Here is a 14,491-nt window from a genome sequence, read left to right as displayed (position 1 = left end):
AATTTCTGACACTTTTTTTTTGTTTCAAAAAGAATGTCGTTTTAGAATTTTAATGTAATTTTTAACATAAAATACTATTTTTAACCTCAATAAATTCAGAAAATTAATTATAAATATAATTCAAAGAATCATTTTCTGCAAATTAATAAGGGTAGAAAAGACCTTTTATCTTATTTCTTAATTTATGTGAAAAATGTCAGAATGACACTCTTTGTGAAACGGAGGGAGTATTATAAATCTTGAAAACCATTTTTGGTCAAACTTAAAACTAAAAGCATTGTTAGTTCTGTTAGCGGAAGAACATACTTAGATTCGCTTCATTTATTCATGTATATATCAATTATCAAATTATAATAAAATAAACTAGAATTTTGAATCCTGATTCTTAAAAAGAGATCCATATAACCATAAAATGGTTATGCACAGCTGAAAGAAATTGGTCTTTGTATTTTCTTAAACAAATTAAGAAAAGAGATCGGTCGTGGAATTATAAAAAGTTAAAAACACGTTAAAATGTACGTGAAATCATTTTGTCTTACAGAGAAAAAGAAGTCCATTAATTTCGACCATTATAAGTCTTTGTATTGACCAGAAAACAAAACTAATACTAGTAGGAAACATATAGTATATACGGATAACTTGTATTTCATCGTTGTCGCGATATAAAATAAAACATGATTCCGATTGCATTTTATGGATAGACTCATGGACATAATTGAGCAACGAACGAAAGAGAATCCGTCCAAAAAAAATATAGTAAAAGAAAGTAAATGTGAATAATAATGGGTCCCACGTTACCGGAAAACCGATGGATGAGCGACACGTTGACGAGGAAAAAGTCCGATTTTGGTGAACGAGAGAGGGTGACGTGTACGGTCGGAGATGTGTTAGTTGAGGATGGCGGGAGAGATGAGAGAAAAAGAGGTTCATTGCACTGACAAAGACAGCCTCTTTAATTTCCGTAAATATCTTGTCTTTAAACTCTCTTTTTTTTATTTTTCTCCCTCCTAAAATATCTCAATTAATAATTTATATTTGGTTGTCAACAGAACTTCATAAACAAAAATATTTATCATGTTCCATATGTTTTGTGCCACTTGTGCTGTATTCACTGGACAATGGTGTACTGATTTGCTTTTGTAAATGGAAATTTGAAATTTGGTTTTGGTCCTTTTGGATGATGGGCATCAGACAAAATACCCAAGACACCTCAAGTTCAATGAACCAATCATCTAAATATAATAAAAAGATAGAAAAAAACTTTTTAAATCAATAGTAGAGAAAATGAGAAGATGGCCAAGAAAACATGGATAGTGGATATTTCTATTTATGTTTACTTATTTATGTTAATCTTTTATCTTACCTTGCGGGCAAAGCGGTTAATGGAGGTAGTAGGGTTGTTCAACTCGTAATCAAAACCGAACTAAATAAAAAGAACGGTCCTATATACCATTAGTTAATTTTATATATACAGATATGTTTTTAATTAAATATGGGACAAAGTAGTATATCATTACATCCATTCACATCATATATGCCTCCCATTTTCGGTGAAACAGGCTATTCGAGTCTTTTGATATGCTGTTTCCATTAACAAAAGAGAAAACTTACTTTTATTTTCAACTCTTAAGCGTTTTTTATTTATTTATGATCCCACAAACTTATGACACCATCGTAAAGTAAATGGACCACATCCTGAGTAGTGTGTCTATGAGCATCATCAATTCATATCAATTATGATATGTTTCCTATAAGAATAATTACGTATAATGATCAATGTACTAACTAAGAATCAGTATGTAACAATGCTACTTTAGCCATTCCTGCATCAGCATGCAATCGATCACCATTTAGAAATTTCGAGAGCTTAAAGGGATAGTATAGGGTCAGGTTATATCTTATTTCATATATTAAAACTCATCATCTCTTGATATGTCTTCTCAATTCGATTTCCTAGAAAGTCTAATCTTAACATGAGGACTTTTTTAGCAAGTCAGCAATGGAGGTCTTGATTTGACAATGCAGGAGACACTGTATAGAAGGCGATTCAAAATTTCAATGTCTTACACATATTGGAATCGAAAGACTCTTAATGGGCCGGTTTGTTATTGTGGGTCTTAACTCGGCGAGTGGAACATTAACAAGAAGCATGAATAAAGGTTCGAAATATTGTTAGTACTAGTAGTATTAATTTACTCTATATCTTAGTTTTCCTTTTCCAAATATACTCGTTTCTTGGACCAAGTCACAAAATGCCTATTATCATTGACTTGACTTTATGAGTCAACTTTCACCTTATCTCTATGATCAGATCGACCATGGGAAGCGAATAATTAACTAATAGTTAGTTTGCTCAGACAAGTAAAGAAAGAGCGAGAAACCGTCAAGATGGATTTCATCTCATCTCTACTCGTGGGCTTAGCTCAGGTGTTGTGTGAATCTATGAATATGGCAGGGAGACGAGGACACAAGACTGATCTTAAGCAAGCCATCAGTGATCTCGAAACAGCCACCGGTGAACTGAAAGCCATACGTGACGACCTGAATCTACGGATCCAGCAACACGAACTAGAGGGACGAAGAAGCACAAACCATGCCAGAGAGTGGCTCAGTGCGGTGAAAGCAGCCGAGGTTAAAGCAGAATCGATTATAGCAAGGTTTATGCATCGCCAACAGAGGACAAGAATTCGGAGGAGATGCCTCGGTTGCTTCGGTTGTGCCGACCACAAACTGAGCAAGAAAGTCTTGACGACATTGAAGAACATCACTGAGCTGAGAGAACGGTCTAAAGATATAAAAACATATGGCGGGTCGATTCAGGTGACTAGTAGAGAGATACCGATCAAGTCTGTGGTTGGGATTACTGCAATGATTGAAAAGGTTTGGAAGTTTCTAAGTGAAGAAGAAGAAGAAAGAGGAATCATTGGGGTTTATGGACCTGGTGGGGTTGGGAAGACGACGCTGATGCAGAGCATTAATAACGAGCTGATCACAAAAGGTCATCACTATGATGTACTTATATGGGTTACAATGTCCAGAGAATTCGGCGAGTGTACAATTCAGCAAGCTGTTGGAGCGAGTTTGGGTTTATCTTGGGACGAGAAGGAGACAGGGGAACATAGAGCTTTGAAGATATACAGAGCTTTGAAACAGAAACGGTTCTTGTTGCTGCTTGATGATGTCTGGGAAGAGATAGACTTGGAGAAAGCTGGAGTTCCTCGACCTGACAGGGAAAACAAATGCAAGGTTATGTTCACGACACGATCCATGGCGTTATGCAGCAACATGGGTGCGGAGTTCAAGTTGAGAGTGGAGTTTCTTGAGAAGCAATACGCGTGGGAGCTCTTCTGTGATAAAGTTGGAAGAAACGATCTCTTGGAGTCACCTTCGATTCGCCGGCTCGCTGAGGTTATTGTGAGTAAATGCGGTGGATTGCCTCTGGCGTTGATCACATTAGGAGGGGCCATGGCTCATAGAGAGACAGAAGAAGAGTGGATTCACGCGAGTGAAGTTCTGAACAGGTTTCCAGCAGAGATGAAGGGTATGGACTATGTGTTTGCACTTTTGAAATTCAGCTATGACAATCTCGAGAGTGATCTGCTTCGAACTTGTTTCTTGTACTGCGCTTTGTTCCCGGAAGAACATTCTATTGAGATTGAACAGCTTGTTGAGTACTGGGTCGGAGAAGGGTTTCTCACCAGCTCCCATGGCGTCAACACTATATACAAGGGATATTTTCTGATTGGAGATCTGAAAGCGGCGTGTTTGTTGGAATCAGGAGATGAGAAAACACAGGTGAAGATGCATAATGTGGTAAGAAGCTTTGCACTATGGATGGCTTCTGAACAGGGGACTTATAAGGAGCTGATCCTAGTAGAGCCTAACATGGGACTTACTGAAGCACCTAAAGCAGAAAACTGGCGACAAGCGTTGGTGATTTCATTGCTAGATAACAGAATCCAGACCTTGCCTGAAAAACCGGTATGTCTGAATCTGAAAACATTGATGCTCCAACAGAACGGCTCTTTGAAGAAGATTCCAACAGGGTTTTTCACGCATATGCCTTTTCTAAGGGTTCTTGACTTGTCCTTCATAAGTATCACTGAGATTCCATTGTCTATTAAGTATTTGGTAGAGTTGTATCATCTAGCTATGTCAGGAACAAAGATAAGTGTATTGCCCCAAGAGCTTGGGAATCTTAGAAAGCTGAAGCATCTGGACCTGCAAAGAACTCAGTTTCTCCAGACGATCCCGCGAGATGCCATATGTTGGCTGAGCAAACTCGAGGTTCTGAACCTGTACTACAGTTACGCTGGTTGGGAACTGCAGAGCTTTAGAGAAGATGAAATAGAAGAACTCGGGTTTGGCGACTTGGAACACTTGGAAAACCTCACCACACTCGGCATCACTATTCTCTCACTGGAGACACTAAAAACTCTCTACGAGTTTGGCGCCTTACACAAACGTATACAGAATCTGCACGTAGAAGAGTGCAATGGTCTTCTCTATTTCGATCTCCCATCACTCAGTAACCATGGTAGGAGCCTGAGAAGACTCAGCATCAAAAGCTGCCATGACTTGGAGTACCTGATCCCACCAACAGAAGTTGAAAATGACTGGCTTCCAAGTCTAGAGGTTTTGACATTACACAGCCTCCATAAATTAAGCAGAGTGTGGGGAAATTCTGTAAGCCAAGAATGTCTGCGGAATATCCGTTGCATTAACATTTCACACTGCCACAAGCTGAAGAACGTCTCATGGGTTCCGCAACTCCCAAAGCTAGAGGTGATTGACCTGTTCGACTGCAGAGAGCTAGAGGAACTGATTAGTGAACGGGAGAGCCCATCCGTTGAAGATACAGCATTGTTCCCAAGCCTGAAGACTTTGTCAATCAGGGACTTACCAGAACTAAGCAGCATCCTTCCATCTCGATTCTCTTTCCAAAAACTAGAAACTTTAGTTATCACTAACTGTCCCAAAGTGAAGAAACTCCCATTTCAGGAAAGGGTCCTGACGAACTTGCCAACAGTTTACTGTGATGAGAAATGGTGGGATGCATTGGAAAAGAATCAGCCAAACAAAGTGCTTTGTTGCTTACCGCACTTTGTTCCAAATTGATATGAGAGTTAGGATCACTCTGTACAAATCAACATCTGTCAATTATGTACATGAAAACCAATGAATGTTAACAATGTTGCTAGAGAAATATGAAGAGTTTTGAGTAGACTTTACCAATATGTTAGCTGCATGGCCGTTTCATTGCTGCCTGTAACATGTCACTTTATAACCCGAAGTGAACAAAACAGAGCAGCCACAGATGCCGATTCTTAACAGATTATGAGCACAGCAACATTGTGAAGTGCAGAATATAGTTAAAAAAGAGGTCATGGAGAATGCAAGAACAATTAAACAAAGCCATAAAAAATGGGAATAGATGAAACGGCATAAGCATAACTAAAAACCGTGACAACTGTATCGATCAAAATTGCAGAAACGTCAAATTCCCATTGACAATAAATTAAATTCACATCAGTATCCCAAGGGAGGTTGGAGAAGAGGTTCATACGAAAGAAAATAGGCAAACAAGTTTTGAGAACAAATATGAAAAAAAAAACCCGAAACTCCAGCTTGCTGATTCCAATTGACTATGAAGATGATACATGAGCTCATAAGAGCACCAGCCCAAGTTCTGATGGCTTTAAGGCGCTTCTTAAACGATAATTGTAGAGATAATAGTGGAGCTGCCCATCTCCTGGACCAAACTTCAACTCTTTTAGGAAACTCTCATTGTGCATGACATCCAATGCGTTGAACACATCAAAACCCTTTTGTTTGGCGACTATTAGAGCATCATTCATCAGCTGGAGAAAAGTAGTCTTGGTGGCCACATTGTAGTATGAATAAGCAGCTTTCAGTGTTGTATAATTGGGGTTGCCGAGGATTGTTGAAGGAAGAGTGTAGAAGCTGCAGAAGTCAGTAACATCATGGGTCTCCGGGCTTTCTACAAGATAACTGTCCACAACATCTTCCCTTGGGAGAAGCCAGTGCTCAACGTCATTCTCATCAAAGTCTGTCGCAACGAGAAACTGACTAAGATAACTCCTGAGCAACCGTGTTACAGCAGGGACATCACACGGTTCCATTTTCCTGAATCCAGGAGTAACTGGTGCATCTTGTAACTTGTAGAGTTTAATGGTTCTGCTCATTGTCATTCTTGCACCAAGCCTTGAAAATCCGACATCAATGAGCTTCTTCGGGTTCAAGGTCCTGTGCCAATATTGGCAGGTCGCAACTGGTGTCGGAAGCACAACACCTGCAGTATAGGCCGCTTGCCAAATATTCTCCAAGTGAACCCTCCTCGTAACCTCCTTGATCATGACAGGTGCAAGCCTCTTAGACCTGAGCTTCTTGTGAACGCATAAGAAATTGATCTCAGCCATTTTCACAACATCGTCACGCACCCTGATTCTAGCCGGCACGCCGCTGATGAAAGCAACAAGCTTCTTCGAAGTCTTGGCACGAACTCCTATATGCCAGCTAGGGTAGTAGCCAGGTGGACGCAGAGCCCAAGTAAGAAACTCCTTTGAATAATTGAACCTGAACATGTTCTCATCATCCTCGACATAGTTGTTCCTTAGAAGGTTGTAAACTTCTGAGCATACGTAATCAGACTTCATGTCACATGTGGTCCATTCGTAAGCAGCAGGAAGGTTGTAAGGCTCCTGCTTGACCTCAGACAACGGTGTTGCAGCCTCGATTGGGCCTTCAGGTAGACTCGTGTCCCCGATGTCTTTGAACTGCCCAACAGGTTGAGTTTCCCAGAACTTGTGTGGTTTTTCCACTGAGATAGAGTCCTGGAATCTTCGAGCTATAGATTCCATTGCAGCATCGTCCCCAACTAATGTGTTTACTTCAACATTTTGTTCTGCTTTTTCTTTGCCAGGAGGTGGGTTGTCGTCGCCCATTCCTACCATTACAGTAATTAATAACAAACTCCAATGAAACCATGATTACAAGAAAAATGTTCCAAAAAAATCATCATTGCATAGTAAGCTAGACCCAATCATATGTTTACGCATTTTAGCTGTTAATCGTTTTGTGCAGATGAAATACAGTGAAAGAGAATTCAGGAACTGACTGTGATCAACCAGATCTCATGAGTGATGACACCAAATAAATATAAAACGAAAAGATGAAGATGACGACGGAAGCCTAAAACTCACCGAATATCCTCGCAAACAGTTATCAGATCTCTGGAACAATTCTCAGATTAGGGCTCCAGCGAGTGAGCTCATCGAGGGAAAATGGTCGAACCAAATGGAAGAGTCGAAGAGTTCTGCTTTGACTTTAAAATTTATTAAATTTGTGCATCCTTTTTATTTGTAGTTATTGAATTGCGCCCCAGAATTCCGGATATTTACTATTACTTTCACTAATGATACGACATCGTTAGTTAAGAGACAATCAAGTCAACTCAACTCAACTGTACTTAAATTTTGGTAGTGTTGTTAACTTCTTTTTAGAAGACAAAAAAACATACAAGAAACTTGTGAGGTCGTTGACCAATACGGGCAAGTACACAATTATTGTATTAGTGGTGGTGATGAGTTTTGTCGTCGGAGACTTGAAGAGTATCGATGCCTTTAATGGCTGATTCGTATTGTCTTCTTGTGGAGGAAGAAGACCTCTTCGCCGCCTCCACCGGAGAGTTCCTTGGGATCATGCCTCCGCGGCTAACATCACCTGTACGGCTTCTCTGCAACTCCTCGCCGCCAACGTAATTGTCTCGGCTGCTACTCACTGCCGTTACTCTCCTCGATGATCCTGCTGATTGTGCAAACAATGAAGAGCTCGGGATCTGCTACACCCAAAAAAAATAGTATTGAATACGTAACTTGTATCTAATTCTAAACCTGCAAAAGGTTTGATTGGGAGAGAACAAGAGTAGAGGAATTCATATTCATACCATGGAGTCTCTAGTAATTGAGGATGTCTGTTGGTTCGAAAGATTCCCGGAGTTGTCAAGAGCGCCTGAAACTCTCCGTCGAGATGATTCTGTATGTGAGAAACCAACCGGTCTCCCTTCTTCCTCGCCTTTGGTGCAACAAAGGAACAACAAACAATGTCAATGCCAAGTTTTGTGCATAGGAATGAGAATTATATTTTTAGAGAAATAATTACTCATCAGGGAAATCTACCAGTGTATCTATCGATGTTGGAAATGCCCGGAGGCAACGCTGCGCTAGTTCCAACCGCAGGATTCTGCAGCAGAAAGAGACTCGATCAGATTATTTCCAGCAAGAAGAGAGAGATTAACCGAGAACTCAAATCATACTTACAAGGGAACGAGATGGGGGAGCAGTTAGTTTTGATTGTTGATACTTCAAGATAGTCCAGTCAAACACGTAATCAAATTGAAACCCTGCAACAGAGTAATGAAATCCTTTTAGAAAATGATCTTTGTGGACTAGCTCGTTCAGAGAGAAGAAATTTTTTCAAAACCTTCACGGATAAAGAGATCTCGAAATATCCTTTTGAGATAAGCGTAATCTGGTTTATCATCAAAACGAAGCGACCGACAGTAGTGGAAATAAGATGCAAATTCGGATGGGTAACCACGGCATAAGGCCTACAAGGCGATCATATAAAATCAGATAGGGGGACATAAATCGGAGTCAGAAAGCAGCATACTTGTGAAATGGACTTATGTACCTCAATGGATGTAGAAACTTTCTTTTCGCTAATTCTCTCATACTTTTGTTTTTTGGTTCCAGCTTTCAGTCCTTGCCAGGGAAGACTGAGACCAAGATATTCCACATGTCATCACAATGAAACATTACAAGAAACGAAGTGATGTGAGGCATGTAGCATAAACTCACCTTCCTTTGAGGAAATACATAAGGATGTAACCAAGAGACTCGAGATCATCCCTTCGGCTTTGTTCTTGAGGTTCACAATAGCAGAAAACAAATAACAGCAGAGTGTGTCAAATTTTGATACTTAAACATATAAGGAGAGACACTGGAACACATAAACGTGAAACAGGTCTTGTTGAGCTTACCAATTCCCAAGTGGGTGTTCATACTAGCATATCGTGCAGTTCCTGTCAGGTTCTTATTTTCTCTGCGAATGGGAATCACAAGTGTATTCAGTCATCACATAACGACACATCATGCTTGAAGTAAGAACATTCAAGAACTGATATAATGATATTGCCTCACCTGTAGGGAATGTGCTGATGTGTTGTACTATCCCTGTACTTTTTAGCAAGACCAAAGTCGATAATGTATACCTTAGGGAAGAAATAAACTTAGTCAATCTAATGGTTTCTTCAAAAGTAAAATAAGAGCGAAAGTATAGATTGTTCGGACAAAAGATGATAAACCTGGTTGGCTCGCCTTCCAAGGCCCATCAGGAAATTGTCTGGCTTTAGATCTCGGTGAAGGAAGGATTTTGAATGGAAGAACTCAACACGGTTTATCTTAAACAGAAAATCAAATATATTTTTTACTAAAACGGCAAAATATAGACAAACAAAATGAAAGAAAAGCATCACATGAAGACAAAGGGGTTTACCATTTGATCTGCAAGCATGAGGACCGACTTTAAGGAAAGTTTCCTGCTACAGAAATTGAACAGATCTTCAAGACTCGGTCCTAGCAAATCCATCACCAAAACATTGTAGTCCCCTTCAACACCGAACCATTTGACATTTGGAACACCAGCTAGCAAATTCAAAGGCAAAAACAGAGGTCATAAGAAACAGAAATGGAAAACAAAGAATCAAGAGCTCATTATCGGGAACAGATATTTCAGAAGATATGGATCATTACTTCCTCCTTGTAGAATCCTATATAACTTCGATTCATAGAGCAGCTGTGGATGTTTTGTCTTCACATTTTCCTGGGAAAACAAAAACATGGAGATTCAATCTCAAATTTCAACATACTGAACATGATCAAACTAAAACATGTGGTGACAATGTTGCTACTAATCCCTAAAACTCCAGATTTTTTACAATGCCAAATTACTTTCAACATTGATCAAACTCAAGCAACAATACTCACAAGCTTGATCGCCACTTCTTCATTCGTTTGAATGTTAGTACCTGAAAATCACAAGGTTAACAACAATGCACACATGTCAAAACTCAGACGGCGATTTCGAGAATACAGAAAAAAAGAAAACGGAGAGAGTGACGAACCGAGATAGATCTCCCCAAACGAACCGCTACCGATCTTCCGGCCAAGCCGAAACTTATTTCCCACGCGTGATTCCATCAATAGCAACGAAACCCTAATTACAAATCTCAACCCAAACGCAGATTCAAATGGGAGAGGAGGAACCCGAAACAACCGTTCCAACCGGAATCAGCCGCACCAGCAATCCAGAAGTTCCGCAGAAAAGAACAGAACAACCCAGAGATCACGAACAATGAGATTACGGAATGAAAAATGGAGATTTCCGCGGATTTTTTTTCGCCGACTAGGCCTGAGAAATCAAAACCCCATGATTATCTTCATCCTCCTCATCTCGATCTGGAGAAAAGAATCCATTTAAACGGAATGTCGTTTTCTGGGATGCTCCTCTCTCTCCTCTCTCAAGAATTGAAAACGAAGATAAAAAAGAGCTTTGATGGACAGAAAACGATGAGGATGTTTTTTTCTGAAAGTTGCCTCTTTTCTTGCGGGTAAGGTAAATTTGTTTTTTAATTCATTTTCACCTCTGCATATATTCCGGTTCCGTTCGGTTTGGTTTTGAAAGCTGGACATACTGTACCTTCGGTTCTTAATCGGTTAAGCAAATTTGGCTCTCCAAATGTACCAAAATTCTCCCTTTACATTTTCGCCATTTCAGGAAATTTACCGACCGTCGATGCCTCCTTCATCTCTCACCACCACTCTCTATATCTCTCATTGACTTGGCACTCGCTAGCTTAGTGTGCTCGTCAATGGTTTATCTTCTCTCCCGAACCTCTCTCTGCGATCTTAAGCGGTTCGATTGATAAGGTTTATTCGTTGATTGGAGAAGTTTCACCATCTCTCTGCTTGTGATCTCGAATTTCTGAATTCATCGGGCGGTTGATGGATAACATTGCGGGATTCTCCGATTCATATGAAATCAGCAACACAAGCAGCACTAGCTTCTTCGCCACACCAGCACCTACGGAAAAGACCGAGTCATCTATTGTTTATCCGTCGGAAGTTCTCGCCGGACCGGAGGTATCTGCGTATCGATTGCTCTCCAACAGCTTCGAGTCCGTGTTTGACTCGCCGGAAGCGTTCTACAGCGACGCCTATCTGGTTCTCGCCGATGGTCGGGAGGTATCTTTCCATCGATGCGTTCTCTCCGCGAGAAGCCCCTTCTTCAAGAGCGCGTTAGCAGCCGCCGAGAAGGAGCAAAAATCCACAGTCGCGAAGCTCGAGCTGAAGAAAATCGCGACGGATTACGACGTCGGATTCGATTCCGTGGTGGCTGTTTTGGCGTACGTATATTGCGGCAGAGTGAGGCCGCCGCCGAAGGGAGTTTCTGAATGCGCAGACGATAATTGCTGCCACGTGGCCTGCCGGCCGGCGGTGGATTTCATGGTGGAGGTTCTATATTTGGCTTTCGTCTTCGAGATTCCGGAACTGATTACGCTCTATCAGGTAAAACACGATCTGCTAAAATTGCTATCGCAGTGGTTTCTAACTCGGCTCTATTTGCATTGCAGAGGCATTTACTGGATGTTGTAGACAAAGTTATCGTAGAGGACACTTTGTTCATACTCAAGCTAGCTAACATTTGTGGTAAAACATGCATGAAGCTATTGGAAAAATGTAGAGAGATCATTGTCAAGTCTAATGTAGATATAGTTAGTCTTAAGAAGTCATTGCCGCAGCACATTGTCAAGCAAATAGTTGACATCCGTAAAGAGCTTGGTTTTGAGGCACCTGAACCAGAGAAACATGTCTCGAATATACACAAGGCACTCGAGTCAGATGATGTTGCGCTTGTCGTTATGCTTTTGAACGAAGGCCACACGAATCTAGACGACGCGTACGCTCTTCATTTTGCTGTTGCGTATTGCGATGTGAAAACCGCGACGGATCTCCTGAAACTGGAGCTTGCGGATGTCAACCATAGAAATGCGAGGGGATACACGGTGCTTCACGTTGCTGCAATGCGCAAGGAGCCAAACCTGATAGCATTGCTATTGACAAAAGGGGCAAATGCATCAGAAATATCTTTTGACGGTAGAACCGCTCTCTTGATCGCAAAACAAGTCACTAAGGCGGCTGAGTATAATTATATTCCGGAGCAAGGCAAGCCTTCCTCCAAAGGCCGACTATGCGTAGAGATACTAGAGCAACCAGACAAACGAGATCCATTTCCTGCAGACGTTTCTCCCTCTCTTGCAGAGGCTGCTGATGTGTTGAAGATACGGTTGATTGATCTTGAAAACAGAGGTATCTATTAACTTTTATTCCTTGATTTCTTACATTAAGGTCAAAACGTAAGATTAGGTTCTTCAGCGCTTATATGAATAAGATTATGTGTGCTCTGTTAGGAGATCGAGTGAACTAATGATAACTATACTTCCTATCTGCTATTTAGTTCAAATGGCTCGATGTCTCTTTCCAATGGAAGCACAAGTTGCAATGGACATCGCCCAAATGAATGGAACATGCGAGTTTGTAGTGACTAGCCTCGATGACTGTCTCATTGGTGGAAAGAGGGCATCACCAGACCAATACATGGCACCTTTCGAAATCCTAGAAACGCATCGGAGTAGACTAAGAGCGCTTTCTAAAACCGGTATTATTTCTCACCCGTTTCATCTACTTGTTATCAACAAAGGAGAAAACTAAATGATCTTTAAACATGGATATGTCACTTGTAATATATAACTGAAATGAACCCTGCCTGAGCTTGTTTCCTTAAAATTTTGTATCATCAGTGGAATTCGGGAAACGCTTCTTCCCACGCTGTTCGGCAGAGCTCGATGAGATTATGGACTCTGAGGACTTGAGTATATTGGCTTGCATAGAGGAAGACACTCCTGAGCAACGACTGCAAAAGAGGCAAAGGTACATGGAAATACAGAAGAATCTGCAAAACGCCTTTAGTAAGGACAAGGAGGAATTGGGAAAGTCGTCTCCCTCAGCTTCGTCTTCTTCCACATCGAAATCAACTGCTACAAAGGGGTCTAATGGTAAACTCTCACACCGGCGTCGGTGAAACTATTGTTGGGGTAAATATTTGTTGTACCATATATATTTCAATTTTCATGCTTCTTATTGTCTCTGTCTATCGTTGGCTCTATATAGTTTTGTTCTTCACTTTGCATCATGTGTATTCCAGCTGCAGGTGTGTTTCAACGAAATGCTGGAACTTTTTGAATCAGCGATTTTCTGAACTGTGATATATATGTATATATGTGTGTACATGAATAATAAACCATGACGGTTTTACAGAGTTGCCAAGAATCAAAGTGCGAAAAAATGACAAATGGTTCATCTACTGGGTATTCCCTTTGCAACGCTTGTTGGTGCAGGGAGATCAAGAAATGAACACAGAAACCCGAGTCTAAAGTTCTTAGGACAGGGGGCTACATCAGCTAGTAATGGGTTGAAGCACACAAGCCCATGATGTCTCTGTTTTTTCAGAGACTGGTACTAATAAGAGTTTCAGATATCTTCTTTTTGATCTCCTTGAAGTTCAGCAGCACTGCTAGGCTTTTATCCAGAATTTGGTGCAGGATCAAGTCAAGTGCTTCTTTTGGCATTATCCTCTAATGATGCAACCATCCAGTATCTCAAGAAGGTTCAATAGTTTCTCCCGGAACCGCTTCTTTATTTCTGAGCAATTTCTTTGATCTATCAATGGAGCTGCTTACCTAACCATTTCGTCTCTCTTGAAATACACTTTTTGGTTGGGAAATGTCAAAGCCTCTGTTGCATTAGCAAGCAGTTGATAATTTGCTAAGCGGTAGTAAGTTTTCGGTTTTCTGTTTAAGGATTATGAAAGATTTTGTTTACCAATCTAAAGAAGCAGAGGAACGAGGACAAGAGTGAGTGATTTATTCCGCAACCTTTGTTTCTCGTTCCTTTTTGAGACAGCAAGCCAAGAAAATCAACATCTTGGCCGGTTGGTTATTGGCCCTTTGGCCACTACTATGGAATATTCCCATAATGAAACTTATTGGATAAACGTCTCCGAAACAAATTCATCTTTTGCTTACTTGTTTATTTTAATTTCTTAAAATATTGAAAAAAAATTAAACTAGATAATAGATTTCACAACATCTTGTTTTTAACTATGTGATGATAACTAAAGTTCTTGTTAGAGTATTTTTTTTGGTAAAAAAGTAATCAATTTTGCATAGCCATTGAAATTTTTGGCTGACATTGAAATAAATTAACACATTAAAAAATGACATGGAACACACAAGTCTATACTATTTTAGTAACATAGATAACTCAAAGTTTCAGAACTTGAAAGAAAAAAG

At 40.4% G+C, this 14,491-nt stretch overlaps 4 protein-coding genes across 8 annotated transcripts; 2 read left to right on the top strand and 2 right to left on the bottom strand.

Annotated features, from left to right (window-relative positions):
- Positions 1-2,343: 2,343 nt before the first annotated feature.
- Positions 2,344-5,216, top strand: LOC18029422 (disease resistance protein RPS2). The gene has a single exon (XM_006413170.2). The coding sequence runs from the start codon at positions 2,389-2,391 to the stop codon at positions 5,116-5,118; it is 2,730 nt and encodes a 909-aa protein (XP_006413233.1). The 5' UTR covers positions 2,344-2,388; the 3' UTR covers positions 5,119-5,216.
- Positions 5,217-5,514: 298 nt separating this feature from the next.
- On the bottom strand, positions 5,515-7,341 carry LOC18029421 (glycylpeptide N-tetradecanoyltransferase 1). Its single transcript, XM_006413169.2, has 2 exons — positions 7,224-7,341; positions 5,515-6,967 (listed from the first exon to the last, which is right to left on the bottom strand). Exon 2 carries the CDS (start codon positions 6,963-6,965, stop codon positions 5,667-5,669), a length of 1,299 nt encoding a protein of 432 aa, XP_006413232.1. The 5' UTR covers positions 6,966-6,967; positions 7,224-7,341; the 3' UTR covers positions 5,515-5,666.
- Positions 7,342-7,407: 66 nt separating this feature from the next.
- On the bottom strand, positions 7,408-10,642 carry LOC18029420 (casein kinase 1-like protein 1). 2 transcript variants are annotated; one of them, XM_006413168.2, is made up of 14 exons: positions 10,205-10,642; positions 10,068-10,108; positions 9,834-9,903; positions 9,577-9,725; positions 9,386-9,481; positions 9,222-9,292; positions 9,062-9,123; positions 8,880-8,943; positions 8,713-8,797; positions 8,503-8,629; positions 8,340-8,422; positions 8,199-8,262; positions 7,967-8,094; positions 7,408-7,861 (listed from the first exon to the last, which is right to left on the bottom strand). In XM_006413168.2, exons 1-14 carry the CDS (start codon positions 10,278-10,280, stop codon positions 7,592-7,594), a joined length of 1,386 nt encoding a protein of 461 aa, XP_006413231.1. In that variant the 5' UTR covers positions 10,281-10,642; the 3' UTR covers positions 7,408-7,591. The 2 variants fall into 2 exon arrangements, with proteins under 2 accessions (XP_006413231.1, XP_006413230.1); XM_006413167.2 differs by having other exon boundaries at positions 7,408-7,858.
- A 243-nt stretch (positions 10,643-10,885) lies between these two features.
- Positions 10,886-14,211, top strand: LOC18029418 (regulatory protein NPR1). 4 transcript variants are annotated; one of them, XM_024148587.1, is made up of 5 exons: positions 10,886-11,648; positions 11,714-12,449; positions 12,598-12,798; positions 12,941-13,195; positions 13,345-14,211. In XM_024148587.1, the coding sequence occupies exons 1-5, from the start codon at positions 11,085-11,087 to the stop codon at positions 13,380-13,382; spliced, it is 1,794 nt and encodes a 597-aa protein (XP_024004355.1). In that variant the 5' UTR covers positions 10,886-11,084; the 3' UTR covers positions 13,383-14,211. The 4 variants fall into 4 exon arrangements, with proteins under 4 accessions (XP_024004355.1, XP_024004357.1, XP_024004354.1 ...); XM_024148589.1 differs by having other exon boundaries at positions 12,941-13,234; XM_024148586.1 differs by having other exon boundaries at positions 13,458-14,210.
- The last annotated feature ends 280 nt before the right edge of the window (positions 14,212-14,491 follow it).

The sequence above is a fragment of the Eutrema salsugineum genome, unplaced genomic scaffold, assembly GCF_000478725.1.
Source record: "Eutrema salsugineum unplaced genomic scaffold, Eutsalg1_0 scaffold_1, whole genome shotgun sequence".
Lineage (NCBI taxonomy): Eukaryota > Viridiplantae > Streptophyta > Magnoliopsida > Brassicales > Brassicaceae > Eutrema > Eutrema salsugineum.
Note: the sequence above shows the minus strand (reverse complement) of the source record. Positions and strands in the feature narration are given on the sequence as shown.

Excerpts from the sequence above, each read along its gene's own strand:
- LOC18029422 (XM_006413170.2), top strand. The coding sequence starts at position 2,389 with ATGGATTTCATCTCATCTCTACTCGTGGGCTTAGCTCAGGTGTTGTGT.
- LOC18029421 (XM_006413169.2), bottom strand. The coding sequence starts at position 6,965 with ATGGGCGACGACAACCCACCTCCTGGCAAAGAAAAAGCAGAACAAAAT.
- LOC18029420 (XM_006413168.2), bottom strand. The coding sequence starts at position 10,280 with ATGGAATCACGCGTGGGAAATAAGTTTCGGCTTGGCCGGAAGATCGGT. Across the intron at positions 8,798-8,879 it reads ATGTATTTCCTCAAAGGAAG|TCTTCCCTGGCAAGGACTGA; the intron begins GTGAGTTTATGC and ends TCTTGGTCTCAG. Across the intron at positions 8,423-8,502 it reads AGATCTCTTTATCCGTGAAG|GGTTTCAATTTGATTACGTG; the intron begins GTTTTGAAAAAA and ends ACTCTGTTGCAG.
- LOC18029418 (XM_024148586.1), top strand. The coding sequence starts at position 11,085 with ATGGATAACATTGCGGGATTCTCCGATTCATATGAAATCAGCAACACA. Across the intron at positions 12,799-12,940 it reads AAGAGCGCTTTCTAAAACCG|TGGAATTCGGGAAACGCTTC; the intron begins GTATTATTTCTC and ends TTGTATCATCAG. Across the intron at positions 13,196-13,457 it reads TGCTACAAAGGGGTCTAATG|AGTTGCCAAGAATCAAAGTG; the intron begins GTAAACTCTCAC and ends ACGGTTTTACAG.